The sequence below is a fragment of the Eleginops maclovinus genome, chromosome 2 (assembly GCF_036324505.1).
Source record: "Eleginops maclovinus isolate JMC-PN-2008 ecotype Puerto Natales chromosome 2, JC_Emac_rtc_rv5, whole genome shotgun sequence".
NCBI classification, from domain to species: domain Eukaryota; kingdom Metazoa; phylum Chordata; class Actinopteri; order Perciformes; family Eleginopidae; genus Eleginops; species Eleginops maclovinus.
The window spans coordinates 23,334,608-23,352,424 of NC_086350.1; the positions used below are offsets into that span (position 1 = coordinate 23,334,608).

Sequence of the window (17,817 nt, forward strand, 5' to 3'; positions counted from 1 at the left end):
AGTTTACATGTAACCACTAACACAACTTTCAAGCTGCTGCATTCAAGAATGTCATCGGGTTAGGTCGGTTAGTCCTGTGAGAAAACGTACGCCTGTGTATGTCTCTGGTCCTGTCGAAGGAGGAGTCACAGCAGAGCGGTGTTCGGGGGGAGCAGGAAGAGCTGGAGTAGCCTGAGGAAGAGCTGCTGTCTGTCGAGACGGGGTGATGGTGCGTCACAGCGTCCACCTCCACCCGCAGCTCCCCTGGAACACGGTTTAATACACTCAGCTTAAGGGTGGTTTCAATCGATCGGGAACAGAGCATTGTGGACGTTTGAAAATCATCATTTGGGCTAGTGTCTCAAACTGCTGGAATAGCAAACAACCTTTCTAATATAAGATACAATCAACGACGAGACACACTGTTTTGGCTGCTCTCAGATGTTGTAAATGTAATGTCTCATTGTAAACTTAAATAAATACAAGGTAAAGCCTGGAAAAAAACAGCTGTGTTACCTGCAGTGGAGATGGGATGTGTCAAAGGTCCCATGTGACTGGAAGGCATCACCCTGGCGATGCCGCTGCAAGGCCGCTTCATTTCCCTGCAGGACGCACATAGGATGATTCACTTAAACTGTAACTGAACAAAATATCCCAATCATTTTTTTTAAAGTCTGCTTAATGTTTTCCAGCTCATGTAAGTTAACCTGTTCTGCATGACTACTATTAGTTCATTTCCAACAGCTGAATGGCAGTGTGTGCCGATCACCAGAAGGGGGAGGCCTTATCCAACCTGCCCCTCAGCATCCCAACATCTCCCAGAGTCTAGACAAACACATCTGCAAACCCATCAACCCCTCATATGGAAAACCACAGCAGCAACTTTCCATTTCCTCTGTCTTATTTAAGACACACACACACACACACACACACACACACACACACACACACACACACACACACACACACACACACACACACACACACACACACACACACACACACACACACACACACACACACACACACACACACACACACACACACACACACACACACACACACACACACACACACACAAACATGTAGCTACATGCCTAATGGAGACCTGTTGACACGGTGGATGGAAACATTCTCTGATTGGATCAAGAGATAATAAGAGCAGGTTCACATGAGAACAACCCAGGTGTGTGTGTGTGTGTGTGTGTGTGTGTGTGTGTGTGTGTGTGTGTGTGTGTGTGTGTGTGTGTGTGTGTGTGTGTGTGTGTGTGTGTGTGTATTCACATCCTTAACTTGATAAACAGTAGCAAAATATTATTGCTAATACATAAGTAATGTCAATGAGTAATAGGCACAAAAGTATTATGGGCAAAATCTACTTAAGAGTATTAAGTACTCATTCCGCAGTAAATGGCCTCCACATTTTATATATTGTTATATCAGTGTCAAGTAGCATGTCACTGTTTATTTATATACATTTTTGTTACACAATTTATGAATTTTAAGGATGTTGTTTCCTCTTTTTTGGCTTTCTTTCTTTTTGGGGTTTTCCTTTCCCTGTAGTGTGTTATACATGTATTGGTTTGTGTGCATTTAAATGGTCTGCAAAGGATAACATCCAAAAGTTCTCTCCAGCGGGAGTTTTGTTTACTTCTGTAAAACAGTGGCATCACTATATAACACTGATGCTTCTATTGGCTGGCGCTCCAACACAATGTACATGATAGGGGCAGTTAGGTGTTAGGCTAATCACTACAGAGTAAGCCAGCTAACCAATCAGAGCACACTGGGCTCTGGTTTCAGACAGAGGGTGAAAAGAGGTGCTGCAGCACAGGCAGTATGAGAAAAATAAAGAGCGTTTTGGACATTAAAGCATGGAGACATGTCACAGCAGAGACATCTGAAAAGTAACTAAAACTGTTCACAAAATATATAGTCAAGTAAAAATATTTATGTTCCCTTTTTATATGCAGTGGAGTAGAAGAATAAAGTAGCATTAAATGGAAATTCTTAACAAAGCAAGAATGTCCACCACTGGTCTTGTGGTGTGTGTGTGTGTGTGTGTGTGTGTGTGTGTGTGTGTGTGTGTGTGTGTGTGTGTGTGTGTGTGTGTGTGTGTGTGTGTGTGTGTGTGTGTGTGTGTGTGTGTGTGTGTGTGTGTGTGTTTGTTTAATTAAGATATTCAGAGCATGTGGACGCATGTGCTTGTGGGTACATGTTTTCGTGTTCCTTGATGTGTTTCTGGTGGTTATCTGCTCCTGAGTATATCTAATCTCACAGCTGGTTAACCATTGACGCTGTATGGAGCGTTACTGCTGCTATTTACTGTCCTAATCAGGGGCTGATCACCCAGTCTGTTAATCATTTAGAGGACAAAACATCTGCTCTCTTCACCAAAGATCTGAGCGGTATAACGGCAAGTCTGAGGACAGCAGCAGCATCACTTCTAGTAAATCAGTTTATCATCCACTCCGAATTGAGCAATTTATGGGAATATTTAATCAACTTAACTATTATGCAAGTACACAAAGAAGTTCATCTGTCGTTCATATGCTAGGCAAAATAAGTGGACAGGCTTGTTAGTGCGGAATCTTTGTGATTTTTTATTCCCTCAGTTTAAAATCTGCTCTTGAGAGTGTGTCCAGATGCTTGGCAGATGATTCAGAGCATGTGAGTGGGAGAGAATGCAAGCTAAGCAGTGTCTAAGAGGTGACACTCCACTTCCATGGAACATGCAAGTTATAAAAACGGCCAATATTCAGTGTGTCTCATTCATTTTAGAATGGTGGGATTTAGCCATTATGGGTGGGGAATACTGTATTCAGATTGGCCAGAGGCAGTGCCTTATTTCCAATGCTAAACTAAGAATCTCCGGACTGAAACTACATTGGCCATGGATGCATTTAATTAGGATATGTTTTTTGTTAGACATTTACATTTGTTGCAAAAGATTATGTTATAAGCTTCTATGTAGTGTGCCTTTTTAAACTATTCATTGTGGATTAGCAGATCATAACTAACTGATAAGTCATATCTCCAGTTTCTCAATTGACTATGATCTCGAGTTATTTTAATTCAATCTTACCATACCCATATAGAATACTGTATCCTGATTGGCCAGAAGGAGTGCCTATTTTTCAGATATATATTGCAGTGTAACTACTCTCAGTACTTCTCCTTTGTGTAGAAACATGTTGAATGTGCTTTTCGCTTTAATTTGTAGAGAGCCATGTTAACTGTTTTCCCTTTAACAGTCTTTATGCTAAGCTAAACTAATCAACTTCTGGCAAAAATGTTCTACTTCAGACAAGTGAGTGGTATCAATGTTAGCATCTCAACTTTTTTTAGCAACCATTTACCATGTCTACATATTCCTTTAGGTAAGCTATGTTGTTTCTAATTTTGACATTGCAGTCATGAATTTCTTTTGTTACTATTTTGAAATAGTCGATCATCCTTTACTAGATACCATTAATAACCATAAAATAACTGAAAAGAAGTTATGATTTGATATACCAATATAGTTAGTGATAAGGGATATATTTGGCTTACTCTACTAACTTTTGTATCTCCAGTTGAGTTTTTTGTAGCTCCAGTTGGGTCTTGAGTTTCTTCTTTGCTCCTTGGGTGAGGTCGTACTTGTTCAGGTCGTCCTCCGTCAGCGCTAGAAACTGTAGGAAACACAGGAAAAATATAAGAATTAAGAAACATCAAACACACTGGCTTATTTGAGGGTAAAACGCTCCAGTTTGAAATACGGACTGCATTGTTTCCAGTAAGATATCTCTTTATTAATAAACGAGAGAACAGCATCTAAAGTTGACCCACCTCCTCCATGGTGAGCTGTTTGAACACTGGGTAATATTTATGGAGCCGGAGCCTTCGGAGCCAGTCCAGTATGCCATTCTGCTCTGCGGTGCTGGGCAGGGACTGAGATGGCACCTGTATGTGGGACTGGGAGCGAGACAGGGAGTGGGACTGGGGGTATGGGAGGGAATGTGAGTGGGACGGGTGAAGGGAATGAGCGCTGGACTGACTGCTGCTTTGTGGGTGGAGGTGGAGTGGAGAGTACGGGTGTGACAGACTGTGTTGGGGTTGTGGTGGTGAGGAGGGATCGCCTCCACCGCTCATGGAGCACTGGGAGGGCAGGGATGGCTGGGCTGGCACAGGGGGAGGGAGGGAGGACAGCTGAGGGGGTGGAATGGCAGGAGGAAGAGGAGAAGGGAGGGAAGAGAGGTGAGGAGAGGGGCGAGTCAACACGGAGCTGTGGGTGCTGACGACGGGCTGGACGCTGGCCACTCTGTACACCGCCCTGAGAGAGGACATACAGTCAGAGGGGGGGCACACATGATGCTGAGGAGTTATAGAAAGACAAATATAGAAGATAAATCGTACCTGTTGGCTCCTCTGTACTGAACCATGCAGTCCAGATCTGGGGACAGAGTGAGAACAACAATCATCATCTTTACGATCATCACAAGTAGACAGTTTTAACTTGTCTGTGCAGATGTTTTCATCTTGTTGCTATGGAGATACCCACAGCATAGCCCACCACTCGATAAATATTGACAAAAGCTGAGCTCAAAGTCAAAATTATTGCAACTTGATTGGCTCTGACCTTTTAATGATCAACTAATCAGACGACAGCTGTATGTAGCGCTGCAAGCTAGCAGGGGAGCTAACCATTAAAACAAAAGTTAAAGACCTGTTTTATCCAAGGCTCTACGCCCAGCCTCGCGCTGAGTAAAGCTGCATTCGCTGTAAATACAGCTGTCATCTGACTGGTTGTACATCGAAAGGTCAGCAAGGTCGAAGCAGAAATGATCTGAACCTTGAGCGCAGCACTTAGCGAAACATTTCAAGCGATGTCAAGGGTAGAGCTTCTGCATTATCGGGCACCAGCGCTCTCTCCATAGAAACGGCAACGCCAGCGCAGAGCCGTATTACTGCCTAGAGGATGTTTGTCACCACCAACTAGTGAAGAGACAGTTTACATTCATCTCTGTCCACAATGTCTCATCTTTCAGTTGAAATACAACTTGGCTAAATACAAGTTTAGTGAAGTCACAGTAACCTTGACCTTTGGCCGGCGAAATGTAATCAGTTCATTTTGGAGTCCATGTGGATGTTTGGGACAGATTTACTCCTGAGATATGACCTTCAGGAGAAAAGCGACGACAGAGGACTAAAAACGGAAGGGATGGAAGTGAGTAAAAACTAAGATACTGCTTGTTTGAGCTTAGAGAGTTGGATAAATGAGTAACATTAAGAAGCTGGTATATTTAGGCCTTCATTAACAGTTACAATAAGTCGACTATTCCATCAGTCGATGGCCATAAACATTTTTGTTAACTTTTTTTATTGATTAATTGTTTATGAAAATAATTATACAAATATGGCATCTAATACTGCTTTTTTTTGCATTTACAGTGGGGCAAAAAAGTATTTGGTCAGCCACCAATTGTGCAAGTTCTCCCATTTAAAAAGATGAGAGAGGCCTGTAATTCTATCATAGGTATACCTCAACTATGAGAGACAGAATGAGAAAAGAAAATCCAGAAAATCACATTGTAGGATTTTTAATGAATTAATTGGTAAATTCCTCGGTAAAATAAGTATATGGTCACCTACAAACAAGCGAGATTTCTGGCTCTCACAGACCTGTAACTTCTTCTTTAAGAGGCTCCTCTGTCCTCCACTCGTTACCTGTATTAATGGCACCTTTTTGAACTCGTTATCAGTATAAAAGACACCTGTCCACAACCTCAAACAGTCATACTCCAAACTCCACTATGGCCAAGACCAAAGAGCTGTCAAAGGAGACCAGAGACTAAATTGTAGACCTGCACCAGGCTGGGAAAACTGAATTTGCAATAGGTAAGCAGCTTGGTGTGAAGAAATCAACTGTGGGAGCAATTATTAAAAAATGGAAGACATACAAGACCACTGCTAATCTCCCTCCATCTGGGGCTCCACGCAAGATCTCACCCCGTGGGGTCAAAATGATCACAAGAACGGTGAGCAAAAATCCCAGAACCACACGGGGGGACCTAGTGAATGACCTGCAGAGAGCTGGGACCAAAGTAACAGAGGCTACCATCAGTAACACACTACGCCGCCAGGGACTTAAATCCTGCAATTCCACACGTGTCCCCCTGCTTAAGCCAGTACATGCCTGTCCCGTCTGAAGTTTGCTAGAAGGCATTTGGATGATCCAGAAGAGGATTGGGAGAATGTCATATGGTCAGATGAAACCAAAATATAACTTTTTGGTAAAAACTCAACTCGTCGTGTTTGGAGGAGAAAGAATGCAGAGTTGCATCCAAAGAACACCATACCTACTGTGAAGCATGGGGGTGGAAACATCATGCTTTGGGGCTGTTTTTCTGGAAAGAGACCAGGACGACTGATCCGTGTAAAGGAAAGAATGAATGGGGCCATGTATCGTGAGATTTTGAGTGAAAACCTCCTTCCATCAGCAAGGGCACTGAAGATGAAGCGTGGCTGGGTCTTTCAGCATGACAATGATCCCAAACACACTGCCAGGGCAACGAAGGAGTGGCTTCGTAAGAAGCATTTCAAGGTCCTGGAGTGGCCTAGCCAGTCTCCAGATCTCAACCCCATAGAAAATCTTTGGAGGGAGTTGAAAGTCCGTGTGGCCCAGCGACAGCCCCAAAACATCACTGCTTTAGAGGAGATCTGCATGGAGGAATGGGCCAAAATACCAGCAACAGTGTGTGAAAACCTTGTGAAGACTTACAGAAAACGTTTGACCTCTGTCATTGCCAACAAAGGGTATATAACAAAGTATTGAGATGAACTTTTGTTATTGACCAAATACTTATTTTCCACAATCATTTGAAAATAAATTCATTAAAAATCCTACAATGTGATTTTCTGGATTGTTTCCCCCATTCTGTCTCTCATAGTTGAGGTATACCTATGATGAAAATTACAGGCCTCTCTCATCTTTTTAAATGGGAGAACTTGCACAATTGGTGACTGACTAAATACTTTTTTGCCCCACTGTATGTCAAATTTAAGTAAATATTTTTGGGTTTTGAAGAAAATAAGACTTTTAATTGTAAAGAGATAGGGCCTTTCTCAATATGCGTTCTTGTCTGTACTTGTGTGCTCGTGTTCTTGTGAAACGTCATCTCTTGCTGCCCAAGTACTGTCCCAAACCCAAGTTCGCTTTCACCAAGAACGGATAAAGTTCCCGGATGTATTCACGGAAATGTTCTCGACACGCTTATTTTACCAAGGATGCATCGGATGCTAACTTGTGTTAACAACGGTCCGTTTTTACTATTTTCGTATGCTATTTCATCATTGCAAATTCACTTTTAGGCGAGAAATCAAGGGTTTAGATTTCAAATATTAGCAGTTTTACGAAAATCGATGGCCAATTCAAAATCTGCTTAAACGTTTTCAGAGTTGAGAAGCTCCACAATTGTGTATTGCGCAATACCAGCAAGTACGCATCGTCTCAAACCGCCAACAGTGCTCTGTGTGCTCGTCAACTTGCAAGTTCATTCTTCCAAGAACAACTCGCAAGAACGTTCTCCACAAGTACACAAGTTCGTTCTTTGCATTCTTGGTATTGAGAAACGCCATGTCTTTCCTTTTACATTTTCTGAAACAGATGATAATCCTTATCTTTAGACTTTTTTACGGTATTGTGCAATTGCTTTTGCTCAGTAAAAACAGTTAAACTAGTGCAGGGGTGTGAAAAAAATATATGAAGAGCTGGGTCACTTTATAGAGGGGAGGTATAATGCCACGTAAGTTAAGTTAGAAGTTAGAAAAATCAATCAAATGTGGTAAATTCTGCTTGACACTTGAATAATATGCTTTAAATAAAAATCACAGCTCTCCAGTAGGAAGGGTTTTTTTTCGACTACGATTTGTTTGAAATGTTTTGAATTTGATTTCACTAAATTTATTTGAAAAGTGAATATTACTGTTTAATATATTTTTACATATTATTAGGAAATACAATATAAGATAAGGACAGGTTTCATGTGCGGGCCATACTCCATTATACTTTCAGAATTAGCTGAAGGCCAATTGAAAATGGGCCAGTTGGCCCCTGGGCCGTAGTTTGGACACCCCTGAACTAGTGTCTGTTGTGGGTAATTAGTGATATGAACCCGTTCCCCCTGTGTTGTGGAGTAAAGGTGATATGAAAGCTGCAGCTTGTGAGGAGCGCACTGTGATGTATTGTGATGAGGGGCAGATCTGTGTGTGTGTTTGTGGCGGCCAATTACTGCACAGTTAGACACATTCATATTAGTTTAGTCTCCCTGGGGTCTCCTTTGAGTCTGACACACACACACACACACGTAAAACTAAAAGCACTCACACACATACACTGCAATGACAGATTTAAATACTCTCCTGGATGAAGTCACACTCATAAAATCAAACGCAAACACCAACATGAAGTCACCGCACTCAGGGCTTTCCAACACAAACATGCCACTCTGAATTCCCACAGCAGACTGAAATAGACGCCGTCCTCTCCCTCCATCAGCTACACACACAAACTGCCTGCAGCCTCACCCCCCTCAACTCTCCACTACCACCAACCAAGACCTGCTGCACCCCCACAGCCCTGTCTTTCTATTACCTCTTTTGTCATTCCCCTCTATCTCTTCTTCGACACTAAAACAGGACATTAAATCATTTATCATTCTCCTTCTGCCCGTCCCGTTTTGACACCTTATTGCCCTTCATGAAAGAAGGCGGGGTCTCCTGTTTTATATCCTGGCTGCCCACTTTAGAGACGCACTGATGTTATAGACTCACGTCATTGATGAAATCAACAGCTTAAAAATATGTTAACTTTTCCGCTTTTCTTTTTCTCTACATTTCAAAAAAGTTAGAAAGAAACAGAAATTATATAAAATACAATTCAGGGCAGCACGATTCAAGGACAATATGCATTATTTTGTTGATTACTGCAATAGGGATTGCTACTTGCAATAATTAAACAGATATTAAAGTGTACCAGTTTTGCCTTTCAGCTGCTTTCAGTGTAGGACTTTAAAAAACACATTGTTGGTTACTATATAAAACAAATGAAACAATGAACTGAACATTAATAGCACCAATAAAAAAGAAAAGGCAAACACAACAAACCAAGTGTTTCGCTGTGTGTTTAGCCTGCTAATTTACACTATGACCAGACATTCAGACTTACTAGAGCTGGAGGTGAACGGGCAGGTGGGGGCAATGGGAGCCATAGGAAGGCAGGAAGGTAACAGGGGGAGGGCGGGAGTAAGTGGGGCAGGACCGTTGGGTGAGAGAGGCCTGGTGGAGGTGAAGAACTGCTGGACGCTGTGGTGCTGGAGGACATGGCAGGGCAGCGCTGTCAGACACCTGGGTGCAGGCAGACAGACAGGACTGCAGAAACACAGACAGGAAGTCAGACACACACGGGGAGGACAAAGAAAGAAAGCTAACTGAATAAATCCAACTATATATAATACCACAAATCTTTATTTAGTAGGTTACTGTGACAGTTTGTCTCTCTACATTGTTTCTGCTTTGCAAGTCAGGCATCAATGCAATGTTCACAGCAAAATGATACAATATACGGATATGTTTGATATTTTGCAAATAGGATGATACCTACAGGAGAACTTAAGATACCTAAGAGGGTTTTGAAGAAGTTACACCAAGCAGTAACTGTTCAGTTTTTATCTTGTGGTGATAAAACACACATTCCTGCTTCATGCTATTTCGCTGATTAACTTGTGAATGTTGTTAGGCACAGATAACAGTTTAAATGCACCAACAATATCCAGTAAAGAACAACGTTTTAGCAAGCAAACCAAACTGTAAAAAGTCTAGGGTTTTCAGACTCTTCCTGAAGACCTTCCTTTGCTTCCATTGAACACATCTTTCCACAATGAGACCGAAACATATCAAAGGCAGACATAAACAGGAAGTGAACTCACCTGGGGTCCAGCTCTTTGGGCTTAGGAAGGAAGTTCTCTACTCCGTCATCAGGAAATGCTTTTGATAGCTAAGAGAAAACAAAAACCACATACATAAGGAGGTGCATTGTGCATTTCTGTGCTGCTACAGAGCTACTCAAGCCTAAAGCCTGACTGTTCAAACAGCTTAATACACATCAGCTAACCAGATGTCTGTTTACTGCATTCAATCAGAAATTCATTCATTAAATCATACCGAATACTAGAGGTTCTTTTTTCCAGTCTGTAGAATACAAAGTATTAAAGAACTTTTACTGTTCTCTTAACCTGAGAGTATATATGACTATTATCAATCAGTGGGAGTCCTGACCTGGGTCAGCAGCTCTGTCACCTCCTGCGGTGTTCTGATAACTGATGACACAAAATCATCGGACCAGCTGGCCTGCATGAGGAAGAAGAGAAGGGGATCGAGTAGAGAAGGTAGAGGAAGGGTAATAATATGAATGGAGAACATTTTGAAAAGTGAGCAACAGTTGTGTTAACCCACCTCATACACGTATTCACTTTTGTCCTCAGACGTGTGTATCACTCTTCTCAGCACCACCTTTTCTACCACCGCTGAAAGAAGCACAGATTGTTTCACACATGAGTAAACACACCCCATTAAGTCGGGTTTGATTAGTTTAAATGTCCAGGAGGAATTTCAATTTGGCCTCCTCTCAAAAGTAATAATTGCTGTGAGGAAATGTATGCAGGAGTTTAACCACATCAGGTGTAATTACATTGTCTCTGATGGAAAGTGGCCAGTGGACTGCACTGTTGTGCACTTTGGCACATACTGACTGTAGTCAGTGGGTGCATAAAGTTGATGGGACTGGGCAACCTGCAGTAACTCCCTGTATATTACCCTTCAAGATGCTATATATATGCTAGATATATCACTCCTCTAAAACAGCTTTTCCCAAACTACATGCATTTAATTGCTCAGAGATTAAGGACAGTGCTATGGATGCGTGACTGTTATTACAGGAGGTAATGTTTTGGTAGTTTGTCATTTTGTCAGCAGGATTAGGGACTAAATACTGGCCTGATTTACATGAAAATCAGTAGAAGGGTGTATGAGACAGACAAGAGCCTAGGACATATTGAAGCAGATACACAATTTGTATTTAACATGTGTTAGCCTTGCGAGGTAGGGTATTTGGCCCTTGATGGAGGTCTGCACTCTTCAATGTCTTGGTTCTAAATGTTATTAGCTAACTTACTATTGTCAAGATGATTATTTTTGTCAGTTGTTGCAGAATAGAGCTCACCAGCAGGTCAGGAAACTCAGCCTCTGTCTACATTATTTTAATGACATAAATCTAATAAACAGCTATTTTAATTCTGTGATTTTGAAGACTAACAACCAAACAATTAATAGTTACAGATTCTTTAATGTAAAAATGTGCTGATTTCTATATCGGATTAAAACTAATATTTTTTTGGAGGGTCAAATTTACAAAAACACATTTTGAGACGAAACATTTTAAGTAGACGATATTATTAGGTTTTCCATCAGAAGGTTGTCTATCTCCACAGATTTTGACATACCCTCTATGCTGTGCTATGGAGTCTTTAAGTATCTCTGGTAGAAATCAGTCATGAGGGCAATGTTACAAATGAAAGACTATGAATGCATTATGGCAATATTGGATTTACATAACTTTTAGCATATATTAAGCACAGTGAATGTCATGATTATCCTGGCTAATGATCACTGATAATTAGAACTGATAAAATGGCACTAAAATATATTGTACTCACTTTACCTTACATTAAGTTAATAAACACATATTTGTACACATCTTCTTTTAGCTAACAGTCATGTTAGGGAAGAACTTCCTTTAGTATTGAACATTTAATACCAGAACATTTCCTCCATCAGGTGAGGCTAAATCTTGGCACTGGCAGTATGCACCCTAGTTTTCCATCTGGACAGAATCTGTTCTGCTTCACATAGCTGCTACTGTACAGCTCCTTCAGGACGGTGCTCTCACCTGGGATTTAACCTCCCTAAATTCTGCCTAAATCTGTCTGGTCCAACCTGCACTCTGCCACTGGCTGCCTGTAGCTATTTGTATCCAATTTACAGCACTGGAGCGGGCCAAGACTGTTAAGGAAGTTACATCTTGATGACTCTAGTAATAATCCAGCCCTCAGTTCTGGCAGCAAATCCTCTGAGTCCTTTTTCTGTAGTCTTGAAACGACATTTCCACTTACCTCACTCCCAATCATTAAGTGTAGCTTGGAAACACATTATATTTGTGTTAAAGGAAAGAATTATGACTTTATAAAGGGAAATGTGCAGGCCTCCTCCTGTCAAAAGGCATATTGGTCGGAATTTGTCTATGTATAGATAGCACTAACTTATTTACGGTTAAGATATGGAGGCTGATCTGTCACAAATGAGTGAAAGGTTGCATTTTTAAAGCTGTCGTGATAAATCTTGGTGTTAATCACCTTATTATAAAAGAATATGGTGAGGTGCATTTTCATTTTAATGTTATTTTTCTACATTTGATAGTATTTATTAAGTGATCTAGCATCTCTTCAATCGTTTCTGTTGCTTTTCATTCTCACTTCCTTCCCGAACAACATACAGTATAAACGAGTGTAACTCATTGTCAAAGAAAGCATAGCACAATAAATAAGTTCAAGGGGAATTGGACGAATACACGTTTTGTTCTTCTTGTAATTCTCTATAAATAAAGCGAGAATATCGTTATAGTGAAATATTTTGGTCCAGTTACAACAGTGGAGCTGGGCAAATCTATATTTAGGTTACATCTTGATAACTATGAGTATTAATCCAGCCCTCAATTCTGGCACCAAGTCCTCTGACTCATTTGTTATTTACTCTTTCCTCATCCCCAATGATCTAGTGTAGCTTGGGAACTCATATCTGTATTAAAAGTTAAATTTTTATAACTTAATAAGGTTACATTTGTAAGTTAAATATGGGCTCTTCCCTACAAGTCTGAAGATATATTGGCCCTCATTCTTTTGTGTATACAGCCGCGGAAAAAAAGTATAGAGTTATCGCTAACGGTTTAACGATAACCGTGATACTTAAAAAACTTTTGATGTCCTTTTAATACACGTATGACAATGTGGGTAAAGTAATTTAGCATCTTGTAAATCAGCTTTTTCTCGTTCTAGTTTTGCTTCCCATCCCCAAAGGCCCACGAAATTATTTGTAAAAAATTGAAAAAAAAAACCACGATCGTGTAAAGCATAAATTGGAAATAAATTGAAATAAATAGTAATTTCTTGAATTGGAATTCTCCCTAATGAATGGGCCAATATCAATGTTTTAAATTATTTTGGAAACCATAATCACGCAGTGAAAATCTAGTGTTGTGACAGCCCTCATATGCGTGCACACATCGTGTTTCATTCGCGCATATTTCTACTGCGTCTGGATGCCTCAGTTGCAAAGGCAGGTCCGGGCTGCTCCTCTGCCACTAGATCCATGTCATTAGATAAAAGGTGAGAAGGAGTTAAAGTGGTGGAAACATTAAATAGATGGGTGTGTGTGCAGGAGAACACCTCCAGGTATAGATTTAGAAGCATTACACTCCCAAGCTGTCTATCTAAAACCACAGGAGGCGTGCAGGAACAAGCAGCAGGGGAGGATAAGACACAAGTGTAGGAGGAGACCAATAAAGAGCGGGAAGAAGAAGGGACGAGAGAGGAGATCTCAGTGGACACACACACACACACACACACACACACACACACACACACACACACACACACACACACACACACACACACACACACACACACACACACACACACACACACACACACACACACACACACACACACACACACACACACACACACACACACACACACACACACACACACACACACACATCCCTCATCACCATTGGGCAGCAGCTGTGGGAGGATCTAAATGCCGCCTGCCATTCACTTTAATCTAGGTTGCCAGACAAACACACACATGTTGTGAAGTCCAGGACGGTGTGTGGGAGACATGATCAAAAGAAGAGTTGAAATGATATCCAAAAAAGTGAATAATGTTCATCCCTGGTGTTGCGTCTTTGTCTTGATTACTTTACATCTACAGTTTATGTGTGTGTCCCAAAGAGAAACGTCGTAAAACCAAGGCAGGTCTCATTCTGCAGGCCTGAGGTAGCAAAAACTGTAAGCACACGCTGAGAAAATGGTAGGGTAACGGCATATAAACTTAATTGTGTGGGCCTGTGAGAGTGTGTGTATGCATTTATGCGTATGTACACGCTCGATACAACTGAGTGCATGTCGCGGGTGTGAGATTTACACTGCTGACAGCTATGTGGTGTGACCATGAGGTAGTGAGATGGTTGTGTATTGTGTTACCGACAAGAGGCAGGGGGCCAATACAATAACAGACAGGCCTGATGAGGCTCGCCCAAACTAAAACCGCATACTGTACGCCCCGACGCACCAGCTGCTCGCCCCGTGATTGATTTCACATGAGTGATAATGGAAGATATCCTAGGTGATCAAATGGTCTTACGAAAAACCAATAATTCACAGCCAGTGTGTTTGTGTCTCGGAAGCTAGAACACACTGCTTGTCAGCGCTATCATGATTTGTATTTTGTGTACTTGGGGAAATTGTGATGAAATGTCCTTCAGAGTGTCCTTAAAGAGGGCTATTTTTAGACTTTTCCCTTTCCTGTAGTGTGTTATATATGTTTTTGTGCATGTAAAATGGTCTGCAAAAGTTAAAATCCCAATGTTCCCCACTGAGTGAGTTTCTCTCCAGCACAAATAGTGTCAAACAACACAAATTGAGAAACAGCATAAGGCTTAGTTCCATCAAGTGTCCAGGTGAGCCATTACACTGAGATGTACCCTGTCATTAACTCACCTCAATGGAATGCAGTCATTTTTAATGTTATCAATTCTACCTGTGCTATTCCTGCTATGGCAGAAATGTCAAGAAGAAGGTGAATATCTTTTGTTCCAGTTAAGAGGCTATTATTATGAGGCTTTTGCATTGCAAAATTGCACAAGAGAACACTAGAAAATTACTACTTAGCGAGTGTAATGTGCTTCAATCAGTAATAACCCACTGAGAATCATCACCCAAATCTGCCTCTCTTAATTCTTTTAGTTTGATCACACTACTGAACCATTACCACCACTAACATCAATTTCAAATGTATTAAACAGCAACAGGAAGCTAATACAAACTCTGATAAACCACATACACAAGAAGGTTTCATTAACAGCAAATAGGATAAAGACTAAGAGAGCGATATGAAAGTATATTTTCATTTAAGACGCTTTCCTAATGAGTCGGAGGAGACCAAAACAGAGCAAAAAAGGGAGGGATTATGGGACGTACATGTAGAACACGGGTTGAAACACGACCCCAAGTGAATGCTGAAGTTGATCCATTTCTGCATACATTTTTAAAACTTGAAAGTTCCCTGATCAAAAACATATTAAAAAACACAACTGAAATATTGCAAAATATGTGTTTTTTATTTGTATTTTATATGTACTAATACTAAACACTCAGACAGTTCCTTACCTTTTCTCACACACACACACACACACACACACACACACACACACACACACACACACACACACACACACACACACACCTTAGGGCAGCATTCTTTGTGCTTAGCTTTTAGTGTTCAGATGTACCAGCGTGTCGCATCTTGTTCAGGTGGACTAAACTTGATGCATACGATGACACACACACTTGGAAGTGTTAGGTTGGGACCATACACACACGTACAAGACAGACAGATGGATAGGTATGAAGCATCAGAATGTAAGAGAGCGGGGGAGCATATTATGGTAAACCTTTGACTCATAAACATACTATAACAGGGATCTCTTCTGTTATTAGCAGTGGGCCAAAAGTACTTTAAATAGTAAAGGATCATTATAATACCTCATTATTAATTTAGTAGGTACAGCATCTCACTAAAGTGCAGTTACATTTTTGTAAATATGTTATTATATCTTTTCATGGGACCACGCTGAAGATATGACACCTTGATACAATGTAAAGTAGTCAGTGTACAGCTTGTATGACAGTGTACATTTGCTGTGCCCTCAAAATAACACAACACACAGCCATTAATGTCTCAACCACTGGTAACAAAAGTGAGTACACCCCTAAGTGAAAATGGCCAAATTGTGCCCAAAGTGTCCATTTTTTGTGTGGCTACCATTATTTTCCAGAACTGCCTTAACTCTCTTGGGCATAGAGTTCCCTAGAGCTTCACAGGTTGCCACTGGAATCCTCTTCCACTCCTCCATGACGTCATCACGGAGCTGGTGGATGTTAGAGACCTTGCGCTCCTCCACCTTCCGGTTGAGGATGCCCCACAGATGCTCAATAGGGTTTAGGTCTGGAGACATGCTTGGCCAGTCCATCATCTTTACCCTCAGTTTCTTTAGCAAGGCAGTGGTCATCTTGGAGGTGGAGGTGTGTTTGGGGTCATTATCATTAGTCTCCGAAGGGAGGGGATGATGTTCTGCTTCAGTATGTCACAGTACATGTTGGCATTCATGGTTCCCTCAATGAACCGCAGCTCCCCACAGCCGGCAGCACTCATGCAGCCCCAAACCATGACACTCGCACCACCATGCTTGACTGTAGGCAAGACACACTTGTCTTCGTACTCCTCACCTGGTTGCCGCCACACACGCTTGACACCATCTTTATGTAGAGCAACAATTCTTTTTTTCAGATCCTCAGAGAGTTCTTTGCCATGAGGTGCCATGTTGAACTTCCAGTGACCAGTATGAGAGAGTGTGAGAGCGATAACACCAAATTTAACACACCTGCTCCCCATTCACACCTGAGACCTTGTAACACTAACGAGTCACATGACAACGGGGAGAGAAAATAATTGGGCACAATTTGGCCATTTTCACTTAGGGGTGTACTCACTTTTGTTGCCAGCGGTTGAGACATTAATGGCTGTGTGTTGTGTTATTTTGAGGGCACAGCAAATGTACGCTGTTATACAAGCTGTACACTGACTACTTTACATTGTATCAAAGTGTCATATCTTCAGCGTTGTCCCATGAAAAGATATAATAACATATTTACAAAAATGTGAGGGGTGTACTCAGTTTTGTGAGATACCATAAATAAAGCTTCTGTAATGACTGCATGAGGCTCACCTTTTCGTTCTTGCCCCCAGTGGTTATTGGTTGGAGCTGCTGCATCCTTGCCCTGTCCAGCAGGTCGAGGAGGCAGATTGGGAGGAAGTGGTGGTGGTGGAGGAGGAGGAGGAGGAGGAGGAGGTTGAGGAGGAAGGGGAGGAGGAGGAGGGAGGTCTGGGCGAGGATGGGTAGGCTCCTGGCTGACAGGGGGCTCTCGTCGTCCCATGGTGACCCCTGAGACTGTTCTGGCTTCTCTGGTCTGGCTCTGAAACACAGGGGTGAGAGGTCATTCAGTAAGAAAGAGAGGGTAAAACCACAGAGCAGAGGTCAGGGATAAACAGACAGGGCTGTAAGAACTGCTTAGCCGCAGTAAAATGAGTTAGCACACTGGAGCATGTGCGGTACCAAGAGGGTGAACTTGAGGAGGCATGTCTTGGGGGTCAACTCGCCACAAAGTAGATCCTTAAAGTTTCCCCCTTCCTGTCAGCCAGTAGCTTTCACACCAATTCAACAGCCATCGACATGAATGCACCGCTGGAACTCAAACACTAAGCAACACTTGCATAGTGCCAAGACAGAGAGAGGAGAAATATCTGGCATTGAAAGCAAACCAATATTTAACAAGGCTCCTACAAAAGGGAGCTGTTATTTATTTATAGCACACTCTCGAAGAGCAGAGTGTTTCTCAGAGGGAGAAA

The 17,817-nt window shown here is 41.7% G+C and overlaps 1 protein-coding gene across 1 annotated transcript in view; it reads right to left on the reverse strand.

Moving 5' to 3' along the window:
* zcchc14 (zinc finger, CCHC domain containing 14) overlaps positions 1 to 17,817 on the reverse strand; it is a 32,555-nt gene that overhangs the window by 4,436 nt on the left and 10,302 nt on the right. The window contains exons 3-12 of the mRNA XM_063899644.1: positions 17,138 to 17,384; positions 10,471 to 10,541; positions 10,294 to 10,365; positions 9,945 to 10,012; positions 9,185 to 9,387; positions 4,375 to 4,411; positions 3,808 to 4,291; positions 3,541 to 3,650; positions 496 to 581; positions 91 to 243 (exon numbers count right to left, since the gene is read on the reverse strand). Coding sequence (XP_063755714.1) covers positions 91 to 243; positions 496 to 581; positions 3,541 to 3,650; positions 3,808 to 4,291; positions 4,375 to 4,411; positions 9,185 to 9,387; positions 9,945 to 10,012; positions 10,294 to 10,365; positions 10,471 to 10,541; positions 17,138 to 17,384 — 1,531 coding nt within the window. The remainder of the gene's footprint in view (positions 1 to 90; positions 244 to 495; positions 582 to 3,540; positions 3,651 to 3,807; positions 4,292 to 4,374; positions 4,412 to 9,184; positions 9,388 to 9,944; positions 10,013 to 10,293; positions 10,366 to 10,470; positions 10,542 to 17,137; positions 17,385 to 17,817) is intronic.